The sequence below is a fragment of the Balaenoptera musculus genome, chromosome 10 (assembly GCF_009873245.2).
Source record: "Balaenoptera musculus isolate JJ_BM4_2016_0621 chromosome 10, mBalMus1.pri.v3, whole genome shotgun sequence".
In the NCBI taxonomy this organism is placed as follows: Eukaryota; Metazoa; Chordata; class Mammalia; order Artiodactyla; family Balaenopteridae; genus Balaenoptera; species Balaenoptera musculus.
This window is the reverse complement of record NC_045794.1, coordinates 5594470-5619796: the sequence shown is the minus strand read 5'-3', so window position 1 is coordinate 5619796 and position 25327 is coordinate 5594470. Positions and strand designations below refer to the sequence as shown.

Sequence of the window (25327 nt, the reverse complement as noted above, 5' to 3'; positions counted from 1 at the left end):
ACTCACACCCTCCTTGGATGGACCAAAACTGCTCCCTCGGGTGTCACAGGTGACTCCGTCCTGCCCGCGTTTCATGGCCTTTTCCTCCGTCTTTGTCTTTCTATATCCTTCCAAACCCTCTCACTGAACCTCCATCTTCTGATAGTGGGTATCCAGGGAGGATACCAGGGAAGATCCTGTTTCTCCTTCCTGGACCACACTTTGCTTCCTCTTCCTCCTCCCCCATTTTCAAGGTTGTCTTCTCCACGTTCCCTTGGCCTCCTCACTCTTGTCCTGCGCAGAAGACATGCAGCCATGAATTTCTATTTCCCACTTCTGTCCCCCATTGCACACCAGCCTTTCCAGCGGCCAGCTGGATACCTCCACTGAGATATTCCCAGAACCTTGAAATCAGCGTCTGGCTGTGCCCATTTCCGTCTCATTCCTCTCTCACGCTGTCCATCTCTCGGGCTTTTCTTCCTGTTAACGTGACCACTGCCCTCTCTGGTTTAGCTCCTGCTGTTCCCTTTGCCGGCATGTCCTTCCCCACGTCTCACCCGGGCCCACCCCCAGACCGAATACCTCTGTCCCCCAGGTTCTCCCTTTATGCCCTCTCCTTGGAACTCCCATCAAGTTTGATGTCTTTCTTGGTGATTATCTGTGTCCGTGGCTTAGACCCCCGAGACAGTCCTTGAGATGTGTCTGGATCACCTTTTATCCCCCAGTGCACTTGGCTGGCTGCCCTGCACGTTCTACTCAGTCGATTTGCTTTAGTGAATTAATTAAACGTGCTCAGCTGGCTTGTGTCACAGCAGTAGCTGGTGAGTTCCCTGTGATGTGTATCTGTGGACAAATGACTTAACTTCTCTCCAACCCAGTTTTCCCTTTAAGGTAAGAAGTACGTGTCTCGCAGAGTTTTTGTAAAGATTAAATGGGAAACTGTTAGTTTGTTTTGTAAACTGGGAAGTCCTTAAAAACTAAAGTTTGTTTTGAGGGACAGCCTCCAGATTGTTGAAAAGTCATTAGAGACCCTCTGCTTTAAGACAGCAGTTTTTTTTCCTTTGAGGATCTGTATTTTTTTTTTTTTTTTCCCGATGTCACAAAGTCAGACATCTTAAGGATTTTGTTGTTGAGTAGTTTTCAAAAATTTCTTTCTTTTTTGACATTCAGAAAACATTTATTGAGCACCTGCTATGTGTCAAATGATGTTATAGAAACTGAGAGATGGCAAGATGAATTTGACCTACTTTCTGTTCTTGCGGGGCTCTTAGTTTAGCCATATGGACAGACACATAAACAGATAATTATGAGATAATCGGGTAGGTATGATATTAGAAGTGTACAGAGGGCAAAGGGAGCACAGATTCAGAACAGCCAGCTCCCATGGATGCATCTAAGTATCATCATAAGTTATCCAGTGTTAGCTTCATGACTCGCCGGGAAGGTAGGTGTGTCAGGAATGATCATCTCCAGTTACCACGGGCACAGACAGGAGGGGTGGCTTTTCCAGAGCCACATACTGAGACACTGTTAGAACTGGGTCTAGAACCTGGGTTCCCTCCTCCGATCCTACTTCCTCTGCCTTTGGGATGCAGGGAACTCAGCGTGGCGTTTGGCTGAGTCTTTATGGGCTGTTGGTTCCACAGTAGTTGCTGATGATTTACTAGCTCCTAACAAGGGACTGAACTCTGCTTCCCAGGAGAGGAGAACGCTGAAGGCCGATTCTCAGGTTCTTTGACTTCCGCCTGGGAAAATACAGTACCCTTTCAGCTTTTTGGCCAACTTACCATCTTACTTAGAAGATCAGAAAGAATGAGGAATGTGATAACATTGTGAGGCCTCAGGATAATAACGGACCTTTGAGCCATGGGTAAATTTTGATTTTATTGCCCTTCTCTCTGGTTTTATAGAGAAACACACATGGGCTTAGAATTGGCTTAGATTTCCTCCGGAGGAGGGTTGCCTCATAAAAATAAAAGAAAAAGGAAGAACAGGATTGTGTGCAGAATTGTTTTCCAAGGCATTTTCATTGATCCTTCAGCCTTGGAATTACCTTTTATGTGGTCATTACTTTTGTGACCAATCTACAAAGCTTTATTCCCTTTCTCATTGTCCTCAATTACGGTGGAAATTAAAAGATGGAAAAGATGATAAAGATTAGAAATAGAAGATGGAAAAATAAAACTAAAGATAATAATAATTCAGAATCCCTCCCATTTGTCTGGTATTATCACTTTCTTCTTTGTAGAAAATACATTTTTTTGAATGCCTACTTTTGCAAAGCATTATGCTGCATACAAGATGTATGTATTGATTTATTTATAGTCCTGTCTTGTTCCACAAAATTTCTGAGGTGACTTACAAGAAAAACAATAAAACAGCATAATATAAATAATAAATAAAGAAATGAGAAACAGGAAAAACACAAATTAAAATAGAATGTTGAAACTAGGAGGAAAAAATAGGCTACAAATATGCAAACCATACGGCCCTCTAGCTTCTGCAGTTGGGCTGCAAATTTGACCTTGAACCAAAGTGAGAGGGGAATACAGTCAGCGGTGTAGCACTTAATGTCCTCAGCAACATCTTTTTATATAGAAATTTTTCTAAAGTCTCTCTAAAATTCCCTGCTTTCTTATATAGAATATATCAACATATGGTCTCTATATAAAGGCATACGTAAGCTTTTCTGTAGGATTCAGGATTATCCTTGAGAATATAAGGTTATTTAAGTTTCCTCAAGGATTACCTAAGTATTATTAGGGCTGTTTGCCCCACAGTCTCTGATGTTTTTGAATTCTCGACTCTGGTGACCTCCCTCCCTGAGTTTCGCTATTTCAAGGTTTGCCCTGCTATTTAGGACACAGAAAAACAAACTCATTAGAATCTGGGGTAAAGAGAGAGCGAAAAGGCATTGCAGGAGGATCTGGAGGATTCTGCTGTGGCTAGGTACATAACCTTAGGGAATCGGTTGCCTGAGATTGAGATACTTTTTCTTCTGGGTTCTCTGTTGTGAGAGCTGAGATAACCAGATAAGAGATCTCTGTACACATGAGGTCTTCCTGTAACCAAGATAGTAAGGACCCCTTGCATGTGTGTCATTGTATGCTTTGCAAAGCACTTTCACACTCTTTATCTCCTTTGATCCTTTAACTCCCGTGCAGAGTAGGTTCAACAGATATTAGATATTAACCACTTTCCCAACAGAGAGATTGACTTCGAGCCCAAGGTTAGAGATTTGGAGCTGATGGAAACCCGAGTTTCTTGGCTCTTCTTCAGTGCTCTTGTAAATTAATCAGTTAATAAATGGATGAAGTTATTGGGAAAGCTTTTCCAGCCAAGGTGAAAGCTGAGGTCTTCCCCCTGTGACATCCATTCATTCAACAAATATTTATTCGTATTCTACGTATCATTCATGTTCTAGAACTGGGAACTAGAGTAGAGACTCCGACACAGATCCCTGCCTTTACGGAGCTCACATTTGAGTGGCATTTGAGAAGAACAAATAAGCCACATGGCTGTCTAGCGAGAGAGGTGCATGCAAGGAAAGCAAATGATACAAAAGACAGGAAGGGAACCACTCCAGAGAATCAGGTTAGGGTCCCAACAGGAGCAAATGACACACTCACATGACCACCATTCAGGGCAGGAATATCAACAGAGAGACCATTTACAAAAGTGTGGCCTGGCAGTTGGGGATGCCAGGGTAGCATCGTGACCTGGAATTAGCGGGAGAGCTGTTACCATCTGTGTACATGGTTCCCTGTGCTCTACAGTAGGACCTTGTTTATCCATCCTATATAGACTAGTTTGCATCTGCTGATCCCAAACTGCATGTTTAACCCACTCCCCAGGTGACTCTCAGGGACTCTGAAGGTAGACAGCGATATGAGTACAGGATGGGCTGCCACAGGCTTCTTGCCCTGCCTACATCTGGGAGTGGGAAGAGTGGTCCATGTGCTGGCCTTCTGGGGATCTGACTGTTGCTTCTCCGAAGTCCTCAAACGAAACCAAGTCTTCTCTGTGAAGGGCTTAATCTTTGTTGTGGTTTTTCTAACATTTGCTATATGGACGTTCACCGTTTGGTCCCTTTCAATGTCCTAGCCAGCAGTAGGGTCTCTTGGACTTCCTGTCGCCTTTTTTTCTTTTCTTTACTTTCTTTCTTCTTTGGTGAAAGGAGGGGCAGCAGGATAAAAATTAGCAGAAGTCGGCAAAGAAAGGGGAGCTGCCCTCGAAAAAGGATCGGCATTTGGTGACTGTCTTAACTTTTAATTTGGGGGGGTTTCTTCTGTAACCTCCCCAAGAGCCAACTCACCCTTTCTCTTTTATTTACCTGGGAAGTGAGGGATGGTGGGCTGATACACACACCATGTCCAGAGCCTGGAAGTACTTGTGAGTTTGGGATCCGCAGGGTGGTGGTAGCCTGTAAGTCATCACAAACTTGGCCCAGCCCGATGGTGCCTCCTAATCAACATAATGTCAGATCAGTGGTTGGGTTCAGGACTGTGCCAGTTCACCCCATTCTGGAATGCCTTTCAAGTGTGCTTTATCGTGGAAAGAAGCCCAAGCTTCCTTCACTGACACCTTTCCTGTTCCTTCATATGAAAGTTGTTGCCTTTTCATGGACAGAAAATTACAACTTGATAGAGCTACATTTTCATAGATATTTTGGCATCAGAGCATTTAAACAAACGTATGCTTTGGGCATCTCCCCTCCCTACTCAGGAGACGATGTCTTAATTATTTTGACCGAAGCCAGACCACGTTGTGTGATGTAAACATCTGATTTATCATTCATCCAGCTGAACTGGTTTATATTTTGTTAGAAGAAAAGGCTTGGGATTAAAGGCATTTAAGTAATTAAGCATACGTCAAGACAATTTGGTGATGGGTAAATATAGTCTCTGTTCAATGCACTGTCTGGGGGGCTCTGGTTTAGATTTACGTCCGGCTGGAATACAGGGATGAAAGCAGAACGCCGGGCAGACTGGGCCCTGTTCTGGGGGGAATCAAAACCAAATGAGTTTTCAGGGGGTGAGCATCATGCCTCTAAGTACCTGTCCTGGTGTTTGGCCTGGAGGGGCACAGCTGCAGTTCCGTATCACTCGGCAGCACTTGCAGATTTTAGGAGATTCTCACTTTGGGAGGTGGACCAGAAACTGTGCTTTGGGTCAGGCTCTGTGTCCAGGAAACCAGAGATGTCTTGGAAGCTAAATGCGAAGCCTTAGGTTTTATATTATGAGGGTGTTTTCAGGTACCAGTCCCAGGGCCTGAGCCCACCCTGCTCTGGTCCTTGACCCTGACCCTGTATTTGCAGAGGACCAGTGTTGCTGGGCTTGGCTGAATCAGCAGAGCTGTGGCCATTGCTGGGCAGAGAGAAAAATGTGAGCCTTTTCCCCGGGGAATTGTGGTTCTAAGCAACAGATATGAAGTACCCGGTGACCTGAAGGGACTTTGGGGATCAGTAAAGAAGTCCTCGGTGGGCCATGCTTTGTTTGGGCCGAGGCACTGCTTCTCTTTGGGGCGAGAGGGGAAGGAAAATGTTCTCAGTGCTTTCTCCTTCTGGCTGGCCCCCCTTCTGGGAGTAGGAGGACAAAAGATTGGGTCTCTCTCTCTCTCTCTCCCTGGGTCTAGAGCAGAGAGGAAGGACTTTGGATGTCATCCTGAAGAGGAAAGCGTTGCCGTTATGGCCAGATGGAGGGTGCATGATGGAACCAATTAGCCCTTTTTGCTGAAAAGAAAGGAAAAATTCAGAATTTCAATTTTCAAAGCAGGGACTCTTTTTTTTTTTTCTTTCTTAGAGTTTGATTATTTTCTTCTTTCAAACTGATTTCCATGCTTGTTTGGGGGTAGAATCTTGGTGTCTGAAGTCTGTGGCTGAGAGGCCAAAGCAGTTCCCTTTCTTGGGTGAAGTTGTGGATGAACAGTTACTTTTCAGCTTGCCTCTCCCCCTCCCCATTCCTCTTCCTTTCGTGTCCCATCCCCTCCCTCTGCCCAGCAGCCACTGATGGAATGGCGCCTAAGATACCACCTGAAGAGGGGGAGGTGCACAGCCATGGGGCAGAGACACAGTCAATGACAGCATCTTGAAGCTCTGGTTATCTGGTTTAGGACAATTCAGGTTTGATGACCTGAGTCGTCTTGGTTCCTCTCTTTAGGAAGCAGACTAGTCAACCAGAGTTTAAGTTTCCTTCATCAGCATGGGTTGCCAAAGAAAACTGGAGTAGCGGGTAGGTGGACGCCTGTGAATCATGGGAAGAGATGCTGAGATCACGTTCGCCATAGGGCTGCTTACTCTTTTGGGGAACAACCGTTATCCCTCCCGTGTTCCCAGCAGTGAGGCGGGAGCCATGGGAGACTCCCGTGAGAGGGGCGTGCTCGCTGCCTCAGGTACCTTGCGGGCCTTTGGAGGGCACCAAACAAGGCGTGAACAACATTCTAGAAGTGAAACTGGCATTCACTGCCAAGGAACTTTATTTCAGATGGGACGTAGGGTGCATAGCTTTAGACCTCCGACGATTCGAGATCTGTTTCGAAGCTCTGGTGGCAGGACCCAGGAGTTCAGGATGTCGGCCCAGTGCTCTCAGATGCTGGGCTACCCTCTAAGCAAAGCCGAGAACTAGCAGGGGAGCTCCACACCTGCTGAACTTCTCCACGCGGTTTGGCGACTGTCTTCAGGGTATATGCTGCTGCCGTGGCAACCAGGGGGTGGGTATGGGTGCAGGGACTGGGTTGGGTAGTGCGTGGGGTGGGGTCTAGCTGGAGCCCTGCCCGCCTGTGATGCTTCAGCCTGTATCCATGTTGACAGCTTTGAACCACCCCCCGCCCCCTCCCGGCTTGGGATCCCTCTCCTTGATGATTGTAGGGTGGCTTCACGTTGCTGTGGTTATGGCTCTTGAACTGATTAATGATGCTCAGAGTGAAATTGTAGTCCTCGGAGGAAGACAAATCTGCAGCTCCTTCAGCCCCGGGGCACCTCTCCCCAACCCGTACTCCCTATACCCACCCTCCATCCCCCATCAACCCCCCCCCCCACCCCGCCCCAGTTATTTCTGATGTTTTCTGTGCATGCCGAGGAGGAGACGTAAAATCAGGAAAGGACTGGTCCTTGGGTGATGCCGCAACCCTGAAATCTCAGCTCTCAACTCACTGGAAGAGTGGCCGCTTCTGCCAGGCGCCCCTGCAGCCTCCTGAGGGCCTCTGCTCCCACGTGGGCCCCTGGCCAGCCGTTCGGCATCCCAGGCAAATAGGGGCATGATTTGAGGAAGAGGAGGCTGATGGAGGGAGGAGGATTGTTTGAGAACCTCTGAGGCTCCGAGCACGCGGTGGGGCCCCGACTGTGTGCGGGAGGTGGAAAACCATGAATTTTGACGAGTCACTGTCGTCTGGCTTTGTCACGCGGCCTGGCCGTCTCTCCAGAGTCGTGTGCAGATGCAGATTACTTAGCATTTGGACGTCATGCGTGTTTCCCTCCAAAATCGAATTTCTCCTCTTCACACTACGGTCTACAGTGTCTCCGGAAAGAATGGTTCAGGGCAGAAAGCGTGCTTGAGACAAGGGAAATCACTGTGTATCAGAGACCCCGCCCCCTGCCGCCCCACTGCCCCCCACTGAATGTGCATCCCCGCATCCCCGCATGGCAGGGTCCTCGAAGCTGATGAGATATGATCCCTTCCATCTGGGAGCCAGCAACCCAGGGCAGACTGTCCTGAGTGACAGAACGTACAGGGCACGTTATAGTCTCTGAATCCAAACATGAAGGAAATGAGGGAATAATAGTGGCTCCGTGCTGAACATGAGCTTCTCTGTGGTGAGTGTATTGGAGTTACAGGGACGGAGCCGCTCCTTCACATAACATCTATTTAGTAGGGTCTGCTGTGTGTGTGCCCGGTGCTGTGCAATACTGTCGGGGTTAAAAAAAAATGGATCCCCTGTTACGCGGTTTTCCAACTTTGTGGTCTCAGGACCTCTTTACACTTTTAAAAATTATCGAGAGCGCCTACAGGGCTTTCATCTAGGTGGATTATATTGATCAATATTTATTATATTTGAAGTTAAAATCGAGAAAAGTTTAAAGCACAAGGATACACAAGCCCACATTCCATTAGCTGTCCAGGGGTGATGTCATCACAGGTCACAAAACTCTGCTGTAGGCTCGTGAGAGAATAGGAGTGTAAAAGCAGACAGTGTCTTAGTACTATTATAAAAATAGTCTGACCTTATGAGCCCCCTGAAAGGGTCATGGGGACACCCGGGGTTCCCCAGGTCACACTTTGAGAACCACTGCCCTAGGGATCTAAGGGTCCAGGCAGGTCAGTCGTGGACCATAATGCACGCTGCCTTGTGAAGGAACAGGGAGGGGCCAGAAATGAGTTGAGATGAAGGGCGGTGGGATGCTCTGACGGACATGTTTATTGATTATAATTACAGTAATCCCTGTGGTCATTCCTATGCCGGTCACTGAACACAGATATTCTCAGCGCACAGCTGTGGCCATGGAGGAGGTGGTGGTGAGGGTTCCGGGACCAGAGGGATCTGAGTGTATGAGGACAGGACAGACGTGACATTTGAGAGAGCGTATCTGCTATTTAATCATAACTTTGCATTTGGGAAATGAAAAAATACTGTTCTTATACTAAGAAGTCAAGCCCGAAAGGAACTTCTCGACTGGGAGGATCTGGAGGGGTAGGGGTTCTCAGCTGAGAGGTGGGGCTGGGGGAATTAATATTTATCAGAAGACCAAGGTCAAGTTGAGAAACCCCTGCCCTACAGTTACCGTTTTCATCTTCCTTCTTCTGCAGGTATTAATTCTCTGATAGCAAATAATATCTACGAGGCTGCCTACCCCCTGCACGACGTGAGTACCACCTCCATCAGTCAAAAGGGTGAACACTGCAGGCGACATGGTGGTGGATATACGGGCAGGGAGGCAGGAGGGAATGACGAACCACCTGGGCTGGCTCCGGACCACTTGTGAATGAAAATAATCCCCAGTTGGTTTTTGCCTGTTGTCTCAAACTGTTTCTGTTATTTCCCCGATGGCAGAACGAACTGGTTTTTGTCTGGGCTTCCCCGCACTCCCTGCCTTGATTTTGGGGAAAGTGTGAGAAGACAGATAGGGCGTGTGGAGGGTTAAAGGGAGATGGGGAAGGTGGGTGGATAGCGGGGAGTGCAAGTCCCAGACCCGGATAATAACGCAGGCTGGACCGTCAGGCCCTCAAATGACTGAAAGTGATATTTTATATGTGATAGCTTTGTGTGGATGTGAAATTCCTCATTCTATGCGAGGATGTATTAAGTGTCAGATCTTTTTTCTATCTTGACATTTTTTAAGGATGTCTCTCAAAATCCCTTATACTGTTGTTTGGTTAAGAAAACAGAGAGACTGTAATTAAAGCTTTTCTTGGCTGAGAGTAATGTTATAAACTTCCTATAACATAATGCAGTGATATTCTTCAAGATGATTCGTGAGGAACTGAACTGGCCCGTGAACTCGGTGCCCCCAGGCTGCCCTGTCCACCCCATCGGTCGCTTTAGCATCTACCCCACAGCGGTACCAAATGAGACCCCTGGGGTGGGGACCCCTGAGTGCCCACAGGAGTTTCCCAGGTGACCTTTTCTCCTCGCCAGCAACCTTGCTGTGGGCACACGGGAATTGAGGTTCTGCCGGGTATGGCCAGGGCGCAGGGGGGTTTTCCTGATGTGCTAGTCCGTTTCCAGGTCGGGCTCTGCTGTTGCATTTGCTGTGAGGAGGTGCAGGGGGGTCTCTGAGGCCTGTAAGGGGAGCCGCCCTGGGTGAGAAGCTGCCCACAGGAAACACAGCAGGTGCTGGTGACCAAGGAAGCGGACCGGTGTCTCCTTACATGTCATGCCCTTGACCTTCCTTAAATGGGAATGAAAGAAAGGGATAACGTTAGAAAATTGAAAAGAAAACCCTTTCTCTGTTTTTGATCATTCCATTGGCCTTCTCCTCCTACAGGGTGAATGTGATAGTCCAGGGGATGATGTGAATGACAGAAAGGTAAGCCAGCCTGCTGCTGTGCTCGAGGACCATGCAGGGGTGGGGGGCTGCGTAGACGTGTCCTGGGTGCTCTATTTACTGCTTATCTATCTCCAGCCGTTCTTCCACAGTTCCCTGTCCCCAGGCATTTGGAAGTATGAGGGCATTTCTGGTCGTTGACGTGACTGTGTATGGGGGTGCTACTGGCATTTAGTGCCTGGTGGACTGGTGATGCCAGCCATCCTGAAATACATCCCACAGTCACACACACAGGCAGTATCCCTGCCCCTGATGACAAGAGAGCTTCGGCTGAGAAACACTGAGCATCCACATCCCTTCATTGATAGATGGGGAAACTGAGGCACAGAACGATTGTGCACCTTGCCCATGAGAACACTGCTACCATAAACAGAGAAGGGGCTGGTGCCCCTCTGACCCTCAAATCTAGTGTTCCTGCTAAAAAGATACCAGCATCCATGCCGTTATGGCTTGTTTGGGGAGGGTCACCCTTAAGTGATTCTTATCCTCTCCGTCGAGGCAGACAGGTGGGGTACAGCCATTCCCAAATGATAGATGGGAAACCTGCTGCGTATTCCGGGCAGCTAGAAATAGGTTATATTTAAGGGAGGGAAAGGGGTCCCTTTGGAGGATTCCCCCCTATGCCAGTCACAGCTCCTGCCTGGACAGCTCTTGTCCCCAGCCCTCCATCTAGATCCCGTTTCTTCTGTTTGCTGGTACTCTAGGAGCATGGGTACCACCCTTCCCGCCACGGCATGATGCTTTGAGCATCACCCAGCCTCTCTAGTGGGGGCTGTCCGTCTGGCCATCACCCCCTCATGCCATCTCCCACCCAGGTTCCCCAGCCTTCAGCAACTCTGGTGAACAGAGGAGGGTGGGCGGGATGAGGAATAGAAGCCCGCGTACCCCCTCTCCCCGCCCCGGCTCTGCTGTCTGGAAAGTCATTCATCCCCCAAGTTGCTTTTGAGCAGCCTTCTTTTTATCCAGCCTATTAGTCCCTGTTATGAAGTGTTAAGTATTAAAAACATAAAAAGGTCTTTTCCAGAAATACTGCTGTGATTGCTTACATATGTCCCCTGCTCTGCCTGCCCAGGGAATCTGCTGTAGTTTTTCCATGTTTTAACCTCATCTGTTTTCTATCTGATGCTAATAGTCTCAGTGGTGTTTAATTTCCTGAAAAGTCCCGGATCAAATTTAAAGGAAAAGGAGGAAGCCTTTCTCCCCACATCTCACCTCCCTGGCCCCAGCCATTTTCTGTCCTCCTACTTTTTCTTTTCACATTACTCCCCTTTAAAGAGTGATCACCACCTACTGCCCACCTAAGAGACCTCCTGCTGGCTGGGTGGTAACCCTCAGCCCCTCAAGGTAGAACACTTTACAGGAACATTCCAGAGAGATCAGGAACACACAGTACTCCTGGGAGAAATCAGCCAGCCCCCCCCACCCCATTTACCTGCACAGAGGCAGAGAGAAGCAAATTGTAGACTATCCAAAATACGTGTACCTTTGCCTGGAGTGATATTATATTATTGTTAACAATAAAGCCTTTTAACAGAATGTCTCCCTCCCAGGAATTGTTTTGCTTAGGCCACTACTACCCCCTCCCAGTGCGCACCCCAGGGGATGGGCTGGGTAGAGTCTGGCAGGCAGAGGGGGACCAGCCAGGACGGAGCTGCATCTCGGTGGTTGCTCGGTGAAGGTGGACAAGTGTCTTGGGAAGACAAGCAACCCATTTCCTGTGGCTTTTCCTCGGGTTTGCCAGTCAGTCCTGGCCTCCTTATTTTCCTCTGCCAGGGTCATGGTTAGGGAAATAAAGTTTGCTGTGATGGGAGATAAGAGAAACCAGGAGTGAGAGTGAAAGCTTTTTTCTGTCCATTTGGCTTGGGAAACGGATACCCAGCACGGCAAGGAGACTGGTTCCAATGTCCATGATATGACTGTCCCGTCAGGACTAAAACGCTGGTGTCCAAATTCTAGCCAGTGCTACCACCAGGTGGACACGGTCTTTGATGTATGGCAAGGGGACCTCTCACTGCCGTGCTGGCTTCCTTCCTAGAGCTTCAGAGGCATATGGGTGGGCCCTAAAAGGTATCTTGGAAGAACCAGCCGAAATCTCTGAATATGTGCAGCACGTTTATTCGTATGTGTTACATTGTAATAGTCTAGTGTTCTTCCAGAGGGCTGCGGGAAGGATTTTGGTGGGGTGCAAGGGAGAACCCTTGAATTTGGTGCTGGAGGAGGTGGAGAAGGGTTGAGAACTGATGGGAGATCACCCCTCTGGGGGCCTTTAGGGGTGATCCACCCATCCTGCCCGTACCTGGGGTTCGCCTCCTTCTTCCCTGCGATTTGTGGCTGTTCTGGGGATATGCCTCATAGGCGGAGAGCGATCTCCTTCCCTGCAGCTCGCCTAGTGCAGCCTGCAGTCTCGAAGACTCAACCCCCTCCCAGAGGGTAATTCACGAGAGGCTCCCTCCCTCTGGAGAGCAGGGGTTTCTTGCCTTTCTAGAGAGCTGGGCTGCCACGGTGTGGATGGGCCCCTCCCACTGCCAGCAGCCACCTCATTCCACGTCCGCCAGACTTACCTGCTTTTCTCAGGCATCCCAGGGGAGGGACTGTCACCATCTTCCAAGGGCTGACTGAGTCCCACCAGCTCCCCGTGGCTTCCCTGCCCACTTACAGGGAACCCAAAGCACAGGCTGGAAGATACTCATCTTAAAGTTTAGAAACTTTAGCGGTTTCTAAACCCTTGGTCCTGAATTTTCCAGCTTTTGCAGATGATTATCTTCTCTAGTGGGCAGTTAAAAAGTCAGTCTTGTCTTTCTGACGGGAAAGGTACCTTTCTTCTTGGTTTCACTTGAGGACTAGTTTTCCCATCCTGCACAACTCCCATTTTACTAACGGGGAAGTGACCTGCCAAAAAATCCAACAGGTCATTGCAGGATCCGGGGATAGAATTCCGTCCTCTCCCATCCTGGTCCACCGTGTCCCATCAATGCCTCTAAGCCGGCTACAGCTGGCGTCTTTCTGTCTGTCCCAGGTCCAGCTGCTCTCTGAGGAGCTTGTGGCCTCAGGGAGGGCCCCGAGTCTCATGCATTTTGCCGTTCTCTGGCATTGCAGATGGTTTTAACAGTTGGGTTCTTCATAGTCTCATGAAATACTTAAACCAACTGACCCACTGTCAGATGTGACCCTAGGAAGCCGACCTGGCCTCTTGTATGCTCTGATCCATCAGGTGGTGTGGTCCCCTTGTTGCTTCCTGCCCTAAAGGTTTGGGGTCAGACCCACATGCTTGGAATTACGTCCGAGGCCTCCGAAATAAGGCTCTATGAGAAGGAGCTGCAGAGCCTCCTGACTCTGTTTGCAGGCTTGGCCGGTAGGTGAAGAGGACATGGCGTAACTCTGAGGGAGAGAGTGTATTTGCTAGGAGCTCATTAGAAGGTTCTAGACTCTGCAGGGTTAAAGGGACTGTTGCAAGTCACTCTGGTTGTCCTCTTGCACTTGGCGCACACAGCCTCATCCCTGCTGACTGCTGGTCTGTCCCGGGACCCTGTAACCTGGGGCTTAGCCCGATCCACCTGGTCTCGAACTGTGTGATTAAACATTTGTAGAGACGGGGAAGGGTCTACAGCACCCTCCCTCCCCTGCAGGGCTGTGCGAGCTGGCCCGGCAGAGCCACACGGGTGGTGTGCAGGCATTGTCGCATCACCTCCCGGGTTTGCCACCCTGGAGCTCCAGCTCTTCCAGGGGTTGCCTTGGTGATCTCCTCTTCTGTGTCCATCTGGCCCGTCTGGAACCACTCTTGTCAAGATCAACCATGGGTCACTGGGTCCAGGGTCACTTCTTGGTTCTCATCCAGCCTGACCCATCAGCCGTATTTGACCCAGATGCTCACCTTCTTCCCTTGGAATCCCATGGTCCCTTGGCCTCCAGGACACCACCCACTTCTAGTTCTGTGCCATGTCACCACTGTTCCTCTGCCTCTTCTGCTGTTCTTCAGTATCCCCTTGACCTCTGAACGGCGGAGCACCCAGGGCCCAGGCGTCACGCCTCTTCTCTACCTCTCCCTCTTTGACAGTTGGATCCGTAACTTGATGATTTTACAAATCATGTCTTCTCTGACTCTGGACTCTCCTTTGAACTCCAGACTTTTAGATTCAGCTGCTCACTCTGTATCCCCACGTGGACATCTACATGGCATCTCCAACAAACACCTCCCAAATGGAACTCTTGGTTCCCCTCCCTAGCCTGTTCTTCCCCATTTCAGTGAATAAAATCACCATCTACTTGATTGCTCAGTCTTCGTTCTCATTTTCTCTCACCCCACATCCAATCCAACAGTAAATCTTATTGACTCTACCTTTAAAATACAAGCCGAATAAACCCCTTCTCACTGCTTGTCCCACTGCCTCTGTGGTACAGGCCACCGTCACCCCTCCCCTGGACCATTACAGTAGCTCCCCTACTCCTATACCAGCTCTCACTCTGTTCCCCCTGCAGCAGCCAGAGTGAGCCGTCTACACTCTTAACAGTACTAGATCATATCCCCACTACCGACCCCGCTGCTGCCAACCTCCTAATGGCTTCCTTCAAAGTCCAAAGGTCTTTGCATGGCCCACAAGCCCCTGACTGATAGGGCCACCCCAGTCCTTTCTAACTGGGGTTATGTCCCAAAATTCTCCCCTTGTTCAGCCCCAGCCTTCCGGCTTCCCTCTTCATCCTAGGACATGCCCTTTCCTCTAGGCCTTGGCACAGAAGGAGTGTTCTTCTAGCTGAAACATAACCCCCCCACTTCCTTCAGGTCTCAGCCCAAATGTCACCTCCTCAGAGAGGCCCTCCCTTGCCATCCTTTTTTTTTTTACATACCTATCAATAATTACTTTATTTTTTAAATTAATTTATTTTGTTTTTTTATTTTTTACCTTTTTAAAAAAAATTTTATTGGAGTATAGTTGAGTTACAATGTTGTGTTAGTTTCAGGTGTACAGCAAAGTGAATCTGTTATACATATACACATATCCACTCTTTTTTAGATTCTTTTCCTGTATAGGTCATTACAGAGTATTGAGTAGAGTTCCCTGTGCTATACAGTGGGCTCTTATTAGTTATCTATTTTATATATAGTAGTGTGTATATGTCAATCCCAACCTCCCAGTTTATCCCTCCCCCCTTTCCCCCTTGGTAACCGTAAGTTTGCTTTCTGCATCTGTGACTCTATTTCTGTTTTGTAAATGAGTTCATTTGTACCATTTTTTTAGATTCCACATATAAGTGATATCATATATTTGTCTTTCTCTGTCTGACTTACTTCACTCAGTGTGACAATGTCTAGGTCCATCCATGTCCCTGCAAAATGGCATTATTTTGTTCTTTTTTATGGCTGAGTAATGTTCCATTGTATATATGTACCACATCTTCTTTATCCATTCCTCCACCGATGGATATTTAGGTTGTTTCCGTGTCTTGGCTATTGTAAATGGTGTTCCCTTGTCATCCTATCTAAAATAGCACCCTACCCCCCTCGTCATATTTTACTCCCTACCTTGCTTTATGTTTCTCCATGGCATTTATAAGTTAATATTTGTCTCTGCACACAAGGGGTAAGCTCCATGATGGCAGTGACTTTGTCTGGTTTACTGCTTTATCCAGTGTCTGGACAGGGCCTGGCACAAGGTGGATATTCAGTCAGTACTTATTAAACGAGTGAATAAATGAACGCCAGGGCTCATCTGGCTGGACTCAGCAAGGCGAGGGAGTGAAGAGCGAGGGGTTTTGCTTGGTAGGTGCAGCACACCCAGAGTGTGATGAAGATCACCTTTATTATTTGGGGAGGAGAAGTCAGCTTCTACAGCCTCCTGCCTTTGGAGTCTCCCTGTGGATATCTCATGAGAATTCTGGAAGCTGGGCTTTGGGGATTCAATTTTGACTTGCCAGGATGGGTTTGGTGGGGAGGGATGTGTGTCAAATGTTGACTTGCTAAGCTGAATAAAAAAAGGTGAATAGTTGCCTGCTTCACCTCTAATCTGGTTCCCTGTTTTTTTTTGTTTAGCTGCTGTATCAAGAATGGGCGCGCTATAGGGTGTTTTATAAGTTTCAACCTATTGACCTCATCAGGTAAGATGTGGGAGGGGACTCTTGGGAGGACCCAAAAGGTGTCTGCCAGCTGCCTTGGCTCCTGGAAGTGTGTTGGCCGAGCAGAGGGCTTGGTGTCCTAGGCTGTGATGCCCCTGCTCTGTGTCCTACAGGTGGGGAGCCAGCTCCTGGGTGGGGGAGGGCAGTGCCAGCTGTGGGGCAGCAGGTAATGTAGACGGATGTTCCGTGACTTGCATCTTGGGGTCTTCAGCACTGTGGTCTCTCCCTGCCTGCTCTTGTGGGGAGAGGAGTGAGTAGAGTTCTCTCTTTTATTATCGTCCCTCAAATTTGCCTAGAGAAGAACGTGGGTGAAGCAGATCCTTGGGTCATTCCCAAGTGGCCACAATATTGACCAAGAGAAGGGAAGACCCGGCACATCATATAAGGGCTAAGCCAGCTGGTCTGCGTGGAAATGCAGGCTTTTTATGGCTTCTCCAAAAAATTGGAAGGGAGACGAGAACTGCGTCCTAAACCTCTGCCTTCAGCGCTGCTCCTAAAATGATGTCCTGTTGCCTTGGGAATTTCCCCAGTTTCTACAGAACATGGGTGAAAAGCTTTTTGAAAGAGCTTTCTAGAAGGCAGTAGGTCTGACTAGCCTCAAGTGGGTTGAGGGCTCTAGGAACTCCGCGGGCTGTTGAAACCCCACCTCTTTCCCAGCTGGCATGTTGGAAGGACCCCTGTGCAGTGGGGGACCACTGGGCTGAGTGGGGTCTGGAGACTGGGGTCTTGCCCAGGCTTGGCCACTAGGGGTGATTGTTGCTCTGGTCAAGTCACGTCCCCTCCTTGGTCTTCGGCATCCTGGTTTTCCGAAACTGGGAGCCTGAGCTAGGGCTCTACGGGGCAAATTTGATAGAGCACGCTTATTTGGAAACTATGGGCACCCTCGGCCCTGTGCCTGACGTAGCGGACTCGCTGCCACTCAGTCACCCGTGGGTCACTTTAGTGAGCTAGTTCATCAGCCAGCAGACTCAGAGAGCGCTCCTGGCTGCTCGCCCTGGGCTGGGACCGCGAGAGGGGTGGCCGCCAGAAGGATCGAGTCCAGAGGGAGGGGTTCCAGCTTCTTCTTGGAAGAAGACAGCAGCCTGGGAGTCACAGTTTGGGCAGCCTCACCTCCCACGCAGAGATGGGACGGCCCTCCCAGGGAACTGGGAGCTCAGTTGGACAGCAGGTGTTTGCTCCAGCTGAAGACCGTTAGCCGAGGGGCTGGGGTCGGGGAGCGGGGCCACAAATGCCGGTGACCGAGGCCCCCTCACCCTGCACCTCCCGTCCCCTGGCGGCCTTTTGTGAGGTGCGGCCACCTAGTCTGTTCTCTGGGCCACACCAGGGCTGCTTCCTCCGTGCCTGGTGAGCTTTGATCGTCCCCTCTGCCTCTCTGGTGGCCACCCACGCTGTCGCCTGTTTTCTCCAACTACTCACTCCTTTTGAAAAAATATGATGCCGGAAAATAAAAATTCTCCCTCCCGGAGAGCCCCATGTTTTCCTCCGGAGACTTCAGGTGACCGGCCGCCAGCTAAGTGGGCGACGGCTCCCGCGTGCACTCCGTTTCAGCCTCACCTGCGGGGGAAGAGGTGCCTTCGGAGCAGATCGTGGCTCTGGGGTCTGGCGGTCCCCGAGGACACAGAGCCCAAAGCTGTCCAGACGGGCGCGGTGTGCTGTGGGGCTGGGGGCTGTCCACTGCCGCTTGGGTCAGAGGGCTCGGGCGCTTCCACACCTGCTGCACGATGCCAGTGGCCTGGATGTGGGGCTCGGACGCGCCTGGAGCCTCGGGCATCTTTCAGACACTGGCTGGAGGGGAGGGGATGGGGCACGGGTAGTATGGGGGCTGTAGTGGGGGACTGTGGCCTACCCGGAGGGGTAAGGAACTTACTCTGCTGGAGAGAGACGAGGGGACTGTAGTGGGGAGAGAGGGAAGGGACAGAGGCGTTGGGGGCATAGGTGGGTAGCAGAGGCAGGGCAGCCAGGAGCAGGCAGCTGGAGAGGAAGCTGGGGGGGAGGGTGTGGGGAGAGCTCCCCGCGCTCAGCCGGCTGCGCCTAAACTCGTGTGTCCACGTCACCTCCTTCCTCTCCACCATCGGCCAGTCCCCGCTCTGACACCAGCTCCTGTGGGTGTGTCTTCAGCGCCACTTCTCTCTGCTGCCCCTTCTTCTCCATCCTTCCTGCCTTCACCTCTCGGGACCTAGTGGCCCACAGGGCCCAGCCTGAGGCCGCCCTGACCCTGTGGTTCCGTCGCAGCTCATGCCTGTGAACGGCGCCCTCTTGGTGCTCACGTAGGGACTGCACCCGTGTGGTCAGTGCTGAAGCATCCGCAGAGGCAGGGGCGTCCTGTCGGAGCTGAAGGTAACTCCTGCGAAGGCCCAGCAGAGGTATTGCCCGCCCGTCGCCTTGGGCCCCCAGCTCCTCATGGGCAGCACCGGGCGCTGTTCCTCTCCCGGTGCCCGTGGTTTGGAACAGTTGAAAGCACGGAGCAGCTGAGAGCCCAGCGGGGTGGGAGATCCGTTGGCATGTAAAGCTACCCTTCCCCTTCCGCAACCCTTCAAGCCTAAGCTTGAGATTTAGGGTTCGAGGCTCCTTTCCCAGGTGTGTAAAGTGGACAGAGGGGGAGCAAGATGCCCCTTCCCTGCACCCCGCGCCCCCTCCCCCCCCAGCTGCATGGGCATCCGTGCCCAGCAGGCTGCACTGTGAGATTGCTGATGGGGCCCCCAGCCCAGCAGAGCGCTCCACCCTGAGTCCTAGCCTTGTTCTAGAAACCTCGGGGCCTGCAGGCCTGAGTGGAGTGTGTGTGTGTGTGTGTGTGTGTGTGAATGTGAGTTGCCTGGGAAGCCCCCCAGGGAGGTATCCAGTAGCGACCCCCCCCTCACAGAAGAATCTTCTGGGAACTCCTAGCCCGAAGCACTTGTGCCCTGGAAGAAACAAGGTTTGTGTTGGAGCCAGTGGGGGAAATGATGTTTTAGCTGGAGGGAAATGGCCCTACTAGTCCCTTGGGGCCACATGAGTGTCCCTGCAGGCGGAGGGGTAGATTTCTGCCTGCACTGCCCTGGGTTAACTCCCTGACATCCCAGGAGGGAAATGGCCTTTATTTTCTGGGGAACCCGGGAGGCTGGGCCTTTTGGATTTGTACAGGGGTGATCCCATATTAGTCAGCGCCCTGCCCTGTCTTTTCACTAAAATGAGTATCTGCTCACGGGCAGATTTTCTTAGCTGGGAGGTTTTGATATGGATGAGATAAAACCGTAGGCTTTGAACATCTGAGTTAGATTTAGCTACTAACCATACTTTGCTGAAGTTGAGATACAAAATTGTATTTTAAAGCATCTGCCGCTGCCTAACTATGACAGCATGTGGAGGAGAGGGGCCCAGAAGTCCACCGGGCTCAGGGGATGTGTAGCTGTGGGCTTTGGGGAACGGGCCAAGGGCGTCGTACACGGGCAACATCCCCTGTGTCAAATCGGGGTTGCGGTTTAGAGAGGCGTAAATGGTTCTTCCTCGTTCCCTCCCCTTTCAGGGATGCCATTTCACGAGGGAGGCTTCCTAAGATTAGGCTCTGGGCGTGAAACCCATCCCTGTGGCAGGTCTGGAGTCCTCTCAGAAATGTCCTGCTTCCTCAATGACCTGACAGTGGTATCTGTGCCATCTCAAGAGCCTTTGGGCATCATCTGTGGACAGCAAGAGTGGCACTGTGCCTCTTGCTACACGTCTCTACCATCCTAGACTTCCAGCCCTCTCCAGCCCCACCTGGATGGAGAGCCCATCCGGGACCTGGGCATCACAGGAATTGGCTTTTCCTCCTCCTGATAAAGGGCAGAGGTGCTTGTTCTTGCCAGAATTCCCCAGAAAGGCCACTAGAAGGTTGCGTGGTTTGGTCCATCCCTGTGTGTCTCTGAGCCCCACTTCTAGCCTCCTGAAACGTGACGCATGCACATCCCTCCAGGAGGGAGATGGAGGAAGCCACGTTCTTTCTTAGGAGGCTTCTCAGCAGGCCAGGCTCAGCAAGGACCGGCTGCAGCTGGTTTGGGGGAGGGAACGGAGAGGAAAAAATGTTGATCAACCTGTGGTGAGTTATTTCCTGAGCCCTGCTGCCTCCTCCTTGATCCTTCCGTGGGATTTATGAAGGCCGTTCAGCTCAGTGCAATAAACATTTACTGATGCTCACAGTGAGCCAGTCTCTGGAGACACAGCGAGACGTAGGGCGGAGTTTGTGTCCTTACGGAGCCAGCAGTCACGTAGGGAGACAGACCCATGGGAGGCAGGATGGATTGAGGGCTTTTCAGGACTGTCATAGAAGCACTAACATGATAGGTTGGGACAACAGATGGCGAGTGCTTGCTACTAGCAGAATAAGGGAAGACTTCCTAGAAGAGGTGGTGCTGGAATTGGAAACATTGCTTTCTGAAAGGCTGAGGTTAAAGGTCCTGAATGTGTCTTTGTCACCAGCCTGGGCTGCCCCGAATATGGACTTGTTGTTGAGCCTGGTATCGATGGCCAGAAATCACAGTGCCCCAAAGCCAGGTCCCTCCTGACTGTCAGTTGGGAGAGGTCAAGTCAAGAACTTGACTTGCAGATCTCGCTCACCTGCATGGACTCTGTGCCAACCTGGCCCGTGTCCCTGGCTCTGACCTGTAAGTTAGCAGAGCATCCAGGGTTGGGAGGAGATGAGGCTGGACCCAAGAGAGGAAGCCAAGGAGAGGTGACGTGTGGGGCTAGCACCTTGGTATCTGCAGGTCTCAACCTTTGAAGCCTTGGATTTAGCAGGGAAACATTATGCCGGCTGGAAAGAAGTCATGTCTCATGGGCCTGAAGAAGATTTTTCCTTTACCTCTGAGGGTGTAGGAACATAGTAGACAGAGAAAAATCGGCAGTAGCTGGTTGAGGCGAGGCAGAAACAGGGATAATGATGTTCCGTGCTGTTATATTCTGGCCCATTTTACAGACTGGGAAATAAGTCAGGCTGTTCATAAAATGTGAGATGTCCCACTCTCCTTTCTCTCCCCGCTCCCTGCAGAGTGCCACTCCCCTCCAGGTCTGCACCCTCTAGAGGAGAGGAGTCGGCCTGGGGCTGCCAGTGGACCAGGAATTGAATACGGTGCCCCCAGCTCTAGTCCGAGGCTGCACCCAAAGGCCGTCCTGGTCCCCTGAGGGTGGCCTCCCTGCCTTCCACAGCTGGTGGCTCCTGGTTCAGATCAAACTGAATCTTCCTTCCTGGAGTATCAGCCGTATGGTACTTGGTGGCTCCCATGGCACCAGGAAGCTGCACGCGTACCCCCATGGCCGCCCAGGGTTGCACGGCCAGAGCTGGGACGGGCTGAGGGTCTGGTTTACCAGCTCACTGCCTCCTTGACTCCCTTATGTCACGTCCAATTTCCCGAGGGGGAGAGAAGCTGATATTAGCCTGAAAATATGTGACAAAGCTGTAATTTCCTATCCCCTTGGACCTTGTGTGCAGTAAACTCTCAGTTATCCAGAACCGCTGGGACCAAACCGTGGCATCACAGAGGTGGGAGGAGCTTAGAGGCTGGCTGACCTCAGTGCCCGGCCATGGAATGGGGAATTGGAGACTTCCTCTCCCTGCATATTGATCGAGCAAATGCCCAGCCTCTGCATGATTTTTCTTGTAATGGGGGAGACGCTTGGCCTCGGGGGCAGCTTGTTTGTCTGCTGGACATTTTTAGCCACTAGAAATGGTCATGGAGCCAGAGCAAGAGCTCTGCTGATTTCCCTCTGTTTCAGTCCTGTTCTGAACAAGAGCATCCTATTGTGTAGGCCAGCCTTTAATTAGTTGAAAATAGCTCTTGTGTCCCTAACAGTTCTGCACGCATAACACGCCTGGCCTCGCTGTGTGTCCTCCTGTAACGCGGGCTCTTCAAACAGCTGCATCATCGTGATGGTCCTCTTTGGCACCCACTGGCCTGGCAAAGTCAGAGCAGGGCCCTCCTGCACGCACACCTCACCTGGTATAGTTAAGCTGACACCTGTTTGCACTGACCACATGTGAAACACTGGTGCTGGGGGGTAGAGATGAATGAAGCATGACCCCATTCTCAAGGAGCTCAAGCTCAAAGTCAAATCCCCAAGCATGTAGATGACCACGCGGCTTTTCTGGGAAATGGAGGGACAGACTGATGGAGAAAATTTTCAAAGAGGAACTGTGAGGCTATAGAAAAACAGGGTATAGAAAAGATCATGGGGGTGGGGGGAAGCTGACCCCCAGACCAGTCATCTGTGATGAGGGGGCTCAGGGCTATCAGCTGTGCCTCGGGCAGAGATTTTTGGGGGTGACTCTGACTGTTTCTGGAAACATCCGTTGATGCATGGCAGCACCCACAGACCCCTGAAAATCTCAGAAAACATTTTAGGATCACATGACTTAGGGATTTACCAAATCATGGCAAAACCTCATGTGTCCAAGTCAGGTTATCCTGCCTAGAGAAAAACCAGCCAGGCTAGAACTGTTTCAGGGAAGGAAAAGAAACGTGATCAAAGATGTGGAGAGGCAGCCGTACGAAGACAGACTTAAACAAAGAAGAGCTCCTACTCTAGGAAGCAGTGGAGACGGAGTGAGGCTGCACTTGTTAACTTAGAAGATGGATAGAATGGCTGTCCACGTGTTTATCAAACCCCGAGGCACCTGCCCAGGGACAGGCCTCTAGACTGAGAGCAGTGGGTAAGGGTGAGAAGAACTCGGTTTTGGCCCCAGCCTTGATTCCGAGTGATGTAATACTGGGGCAAGCCGTTCTCTCTCAAGCCTCCGTTTCCTCATCTATGAAATGGGGATCATAACACCTGTCCTACCTGCCCCACAGTATTATTGCGAGGATTACGGTATAGTTGTGCAAAGAGCGTGGTGATGGACACAGGTCTGGTTAGGTAGAGTTGTTATTTATCTGCTCCCTGCGGGAAGTTATACTGTTCCCTAAACTAGCAGAATTTTATATAGTTGTTTAGTTTGTCTTGACAAATATTGTATAATCATAAGACTTTTTTTAACATCTTTATTGGAGTATAATTGCTTTACAATGGTGTGTTAGTTTCTGCTGTATAACAAAGTGTATCAGCTGTACGTATACATATATCCCCATATCCCCTCCCTCTTGCGTCTCCCTCCCACCCTCCCTATCCCACCCCTCTAGGTGGTCACAAAGCACTGAGCTGATCTCCCTGTGCTATGCGGCTGCTTCCCACTAGCTATCTGTTTTACATTTGGTAGTGTATATATGTCCATGCCACTCTCTCACTTCAAGACTGTGTTTTTTTTTAAATTGTAAATCAGTGCATTGTATTCACGTTGCGTGTGTGTGCTCTGTGCCTCCTAGCGACCCTGCCAAGTGGATGTTCTTACCTCCATGTTAACAGGGGTGAGGGGGTGGGGTACTGAGCTCAGGGAGATAGGAGCGTCCCGAAGCCACAAGCCAGCCCATCTGGGATTTAAACCCAGGCCTGTCTGACTCCAGAAACTATGTGTTTGCCCTCGTACCACATGGCTGAAGGTGACCCAGAGCTTCGTCCAGCCAGACGTGGGGCAAGCTGGGTTTCCAGCTGCCTCGCGTTAATCCCTCTGATCAGCAACCTCTGAGGGACAGCTGGTGTGGTCTGCGGAGGGGGGCGCGGGGCTCACTGACCAGGTCACCCCCTGCTCTGTGACAGGCCATCCTCGTGAACATCCCTGTCTCAGCAGGAGTGATGTGTCACTCGCAGGAGCTGTTTGTTAGGGGCCCCCCGAATGCCATGCTTTTCGTTTCTCATTTCTACTTTTCATAGTCTTTCTTTTCCCTGACTTCTTCCATGTTATCAGGTTGTCAGCTGTCACTTCTTGCTTTTGTCAACCGAGTAGGTTCCTTCCCGACTTCAGTTCGCTGCTCTGTCTCCGTTGCAGGTTTAGTAACCTGACCCCTGAGCAGGTAGCATTGTGCACCAGGTAAGCCTCTTCCACAGCCTATCCCAGAGTCTGCCTCCTGGCAGGTGTGGGGTTTTGTGGAGGCTCTACCTTTGTCATGGAAATGTCTTCCTTGTGTTTCCCAGTGAGAGTGAAATGGTGTTTCCAAGATGGGACCAGAGTCAGTGTGATAAGGCAGGTGCCTTTGCTGTGAAGAGCTGCATTTTGTTGCTCTTGGCTTGTTTTGAGAGGTCACAAGAAATCCAGGCCAGAGCTCAGAGTCTGTTAACACAAGCGTCGATCCCTACATCAAGGGTCTACTGGATGCCAAGCTTTATCGTGGGTGTGGTGTCAAAGCGAAAAGAGGGGGGAAAGCAGGAAGCTTGAAGTGTAACAGTGGGACCCCAGGTGCTCACAGTAGATCTGAAGGAAGCCGCAGAGGTAAAGTGGTACCCAACAGGGAACCTGGGCACAGAGCTGTGCATAGACGGGCTGGGGGCAAGGTGCTGGGCAAGGGGATGGGCCAAAGGTTCTGAAGGGGTTTGTGACTAGCTTTAGTGTGGTTGATGAGGGAAAGATGAGACTTAAAGGACAGGCGAGTTTTGAGCAGAAAGTAGAGATTTGAAGGAAGAAGGAAATGTGGTTGGGAGATTTACAAGAGTCAGGGTGAAGTATTCTTGGTCAGGAAATGCTGAGGGAAGGGAAGGCTCAAGGACAGGTTGAGGCTGCAGACAGCTGAGAGGAGAGCCCTGGGGCTACGGGAAGTGGTTGGAGGAGGTGTCTGGGTCAGTGCAGGGGGAGGAAAGCCTAGACAAAGGGGCCGTGATGATGGGGAGCCAAAGGAGATGCTGTCAAGTGGTTTCTCCGGGATTTAGGTGGCAAAACGGAGCTTTCGGGGGTTCAGGACTCGTGCGCTCCTAGCTGTGAGGTGAGAATGGGCCGTCGGGAGCCAGTTTCTCGCTCACCCACTCTTGGGAAACTTTGGGCAAGTCTTTCAGCCCTTTGGATCTGGTGCACATCCTCTTGCTGAGAGAGAGAAAGAGAGGAATCTTTGCATCTCCTCCACAAACCCTCTAGGCTGTGATGGCAGGTGCCATCTGTCTGTGGGAAGCAGGACCTCAGGTGGATCCGAGGGGCTGATCTTGCCCTAGAAGGGAGGAGGGGGCTGGCCGGGGGATGAGTCACCATGGACACCGCCCGACTCTTTGATCCGCCTGAGCCACTGTTTCACCGCCTGTCTCTGGAACCCCTGAGCTCCCCATTCCTGCTAACGATATTCTCCTGAGTGATGTTCTCCACCCACGCCACATGGGTATGTGACCAACATAAACAGA

At 50.7% G+C, this 25327-nt stretch overlaps 1 protein-coding gene across 3 annotated transcripts in view; it reads left to right on the top strand.

The window, feature by feature from the left end:
• The window catches only part of ANO2 (anoctamin 2), a 344349-nt gene that overhangs the window by 100498 nt on the left and 218524 nt on the right, over positions 1-25327 (top strand). For all 3 annotated transcript variants that reach the window (XM_036865660.1, XM_036865658.1, XM_036865659.1), the window contains 3 exons: positions 8781-8836; positions 9959-10000; positions 16044-16108. In XM_036865660.1, coding sequence (XP_036721555.1) covers positions 8781-8836; positions 9959-10000; positions 16044-16108 — 163 coding nt within the window. The remainder of the gene's footprint in view (positions 1-8780; positions 8837-9958; positions 10001-16043; positions 16109-25327) is intronic.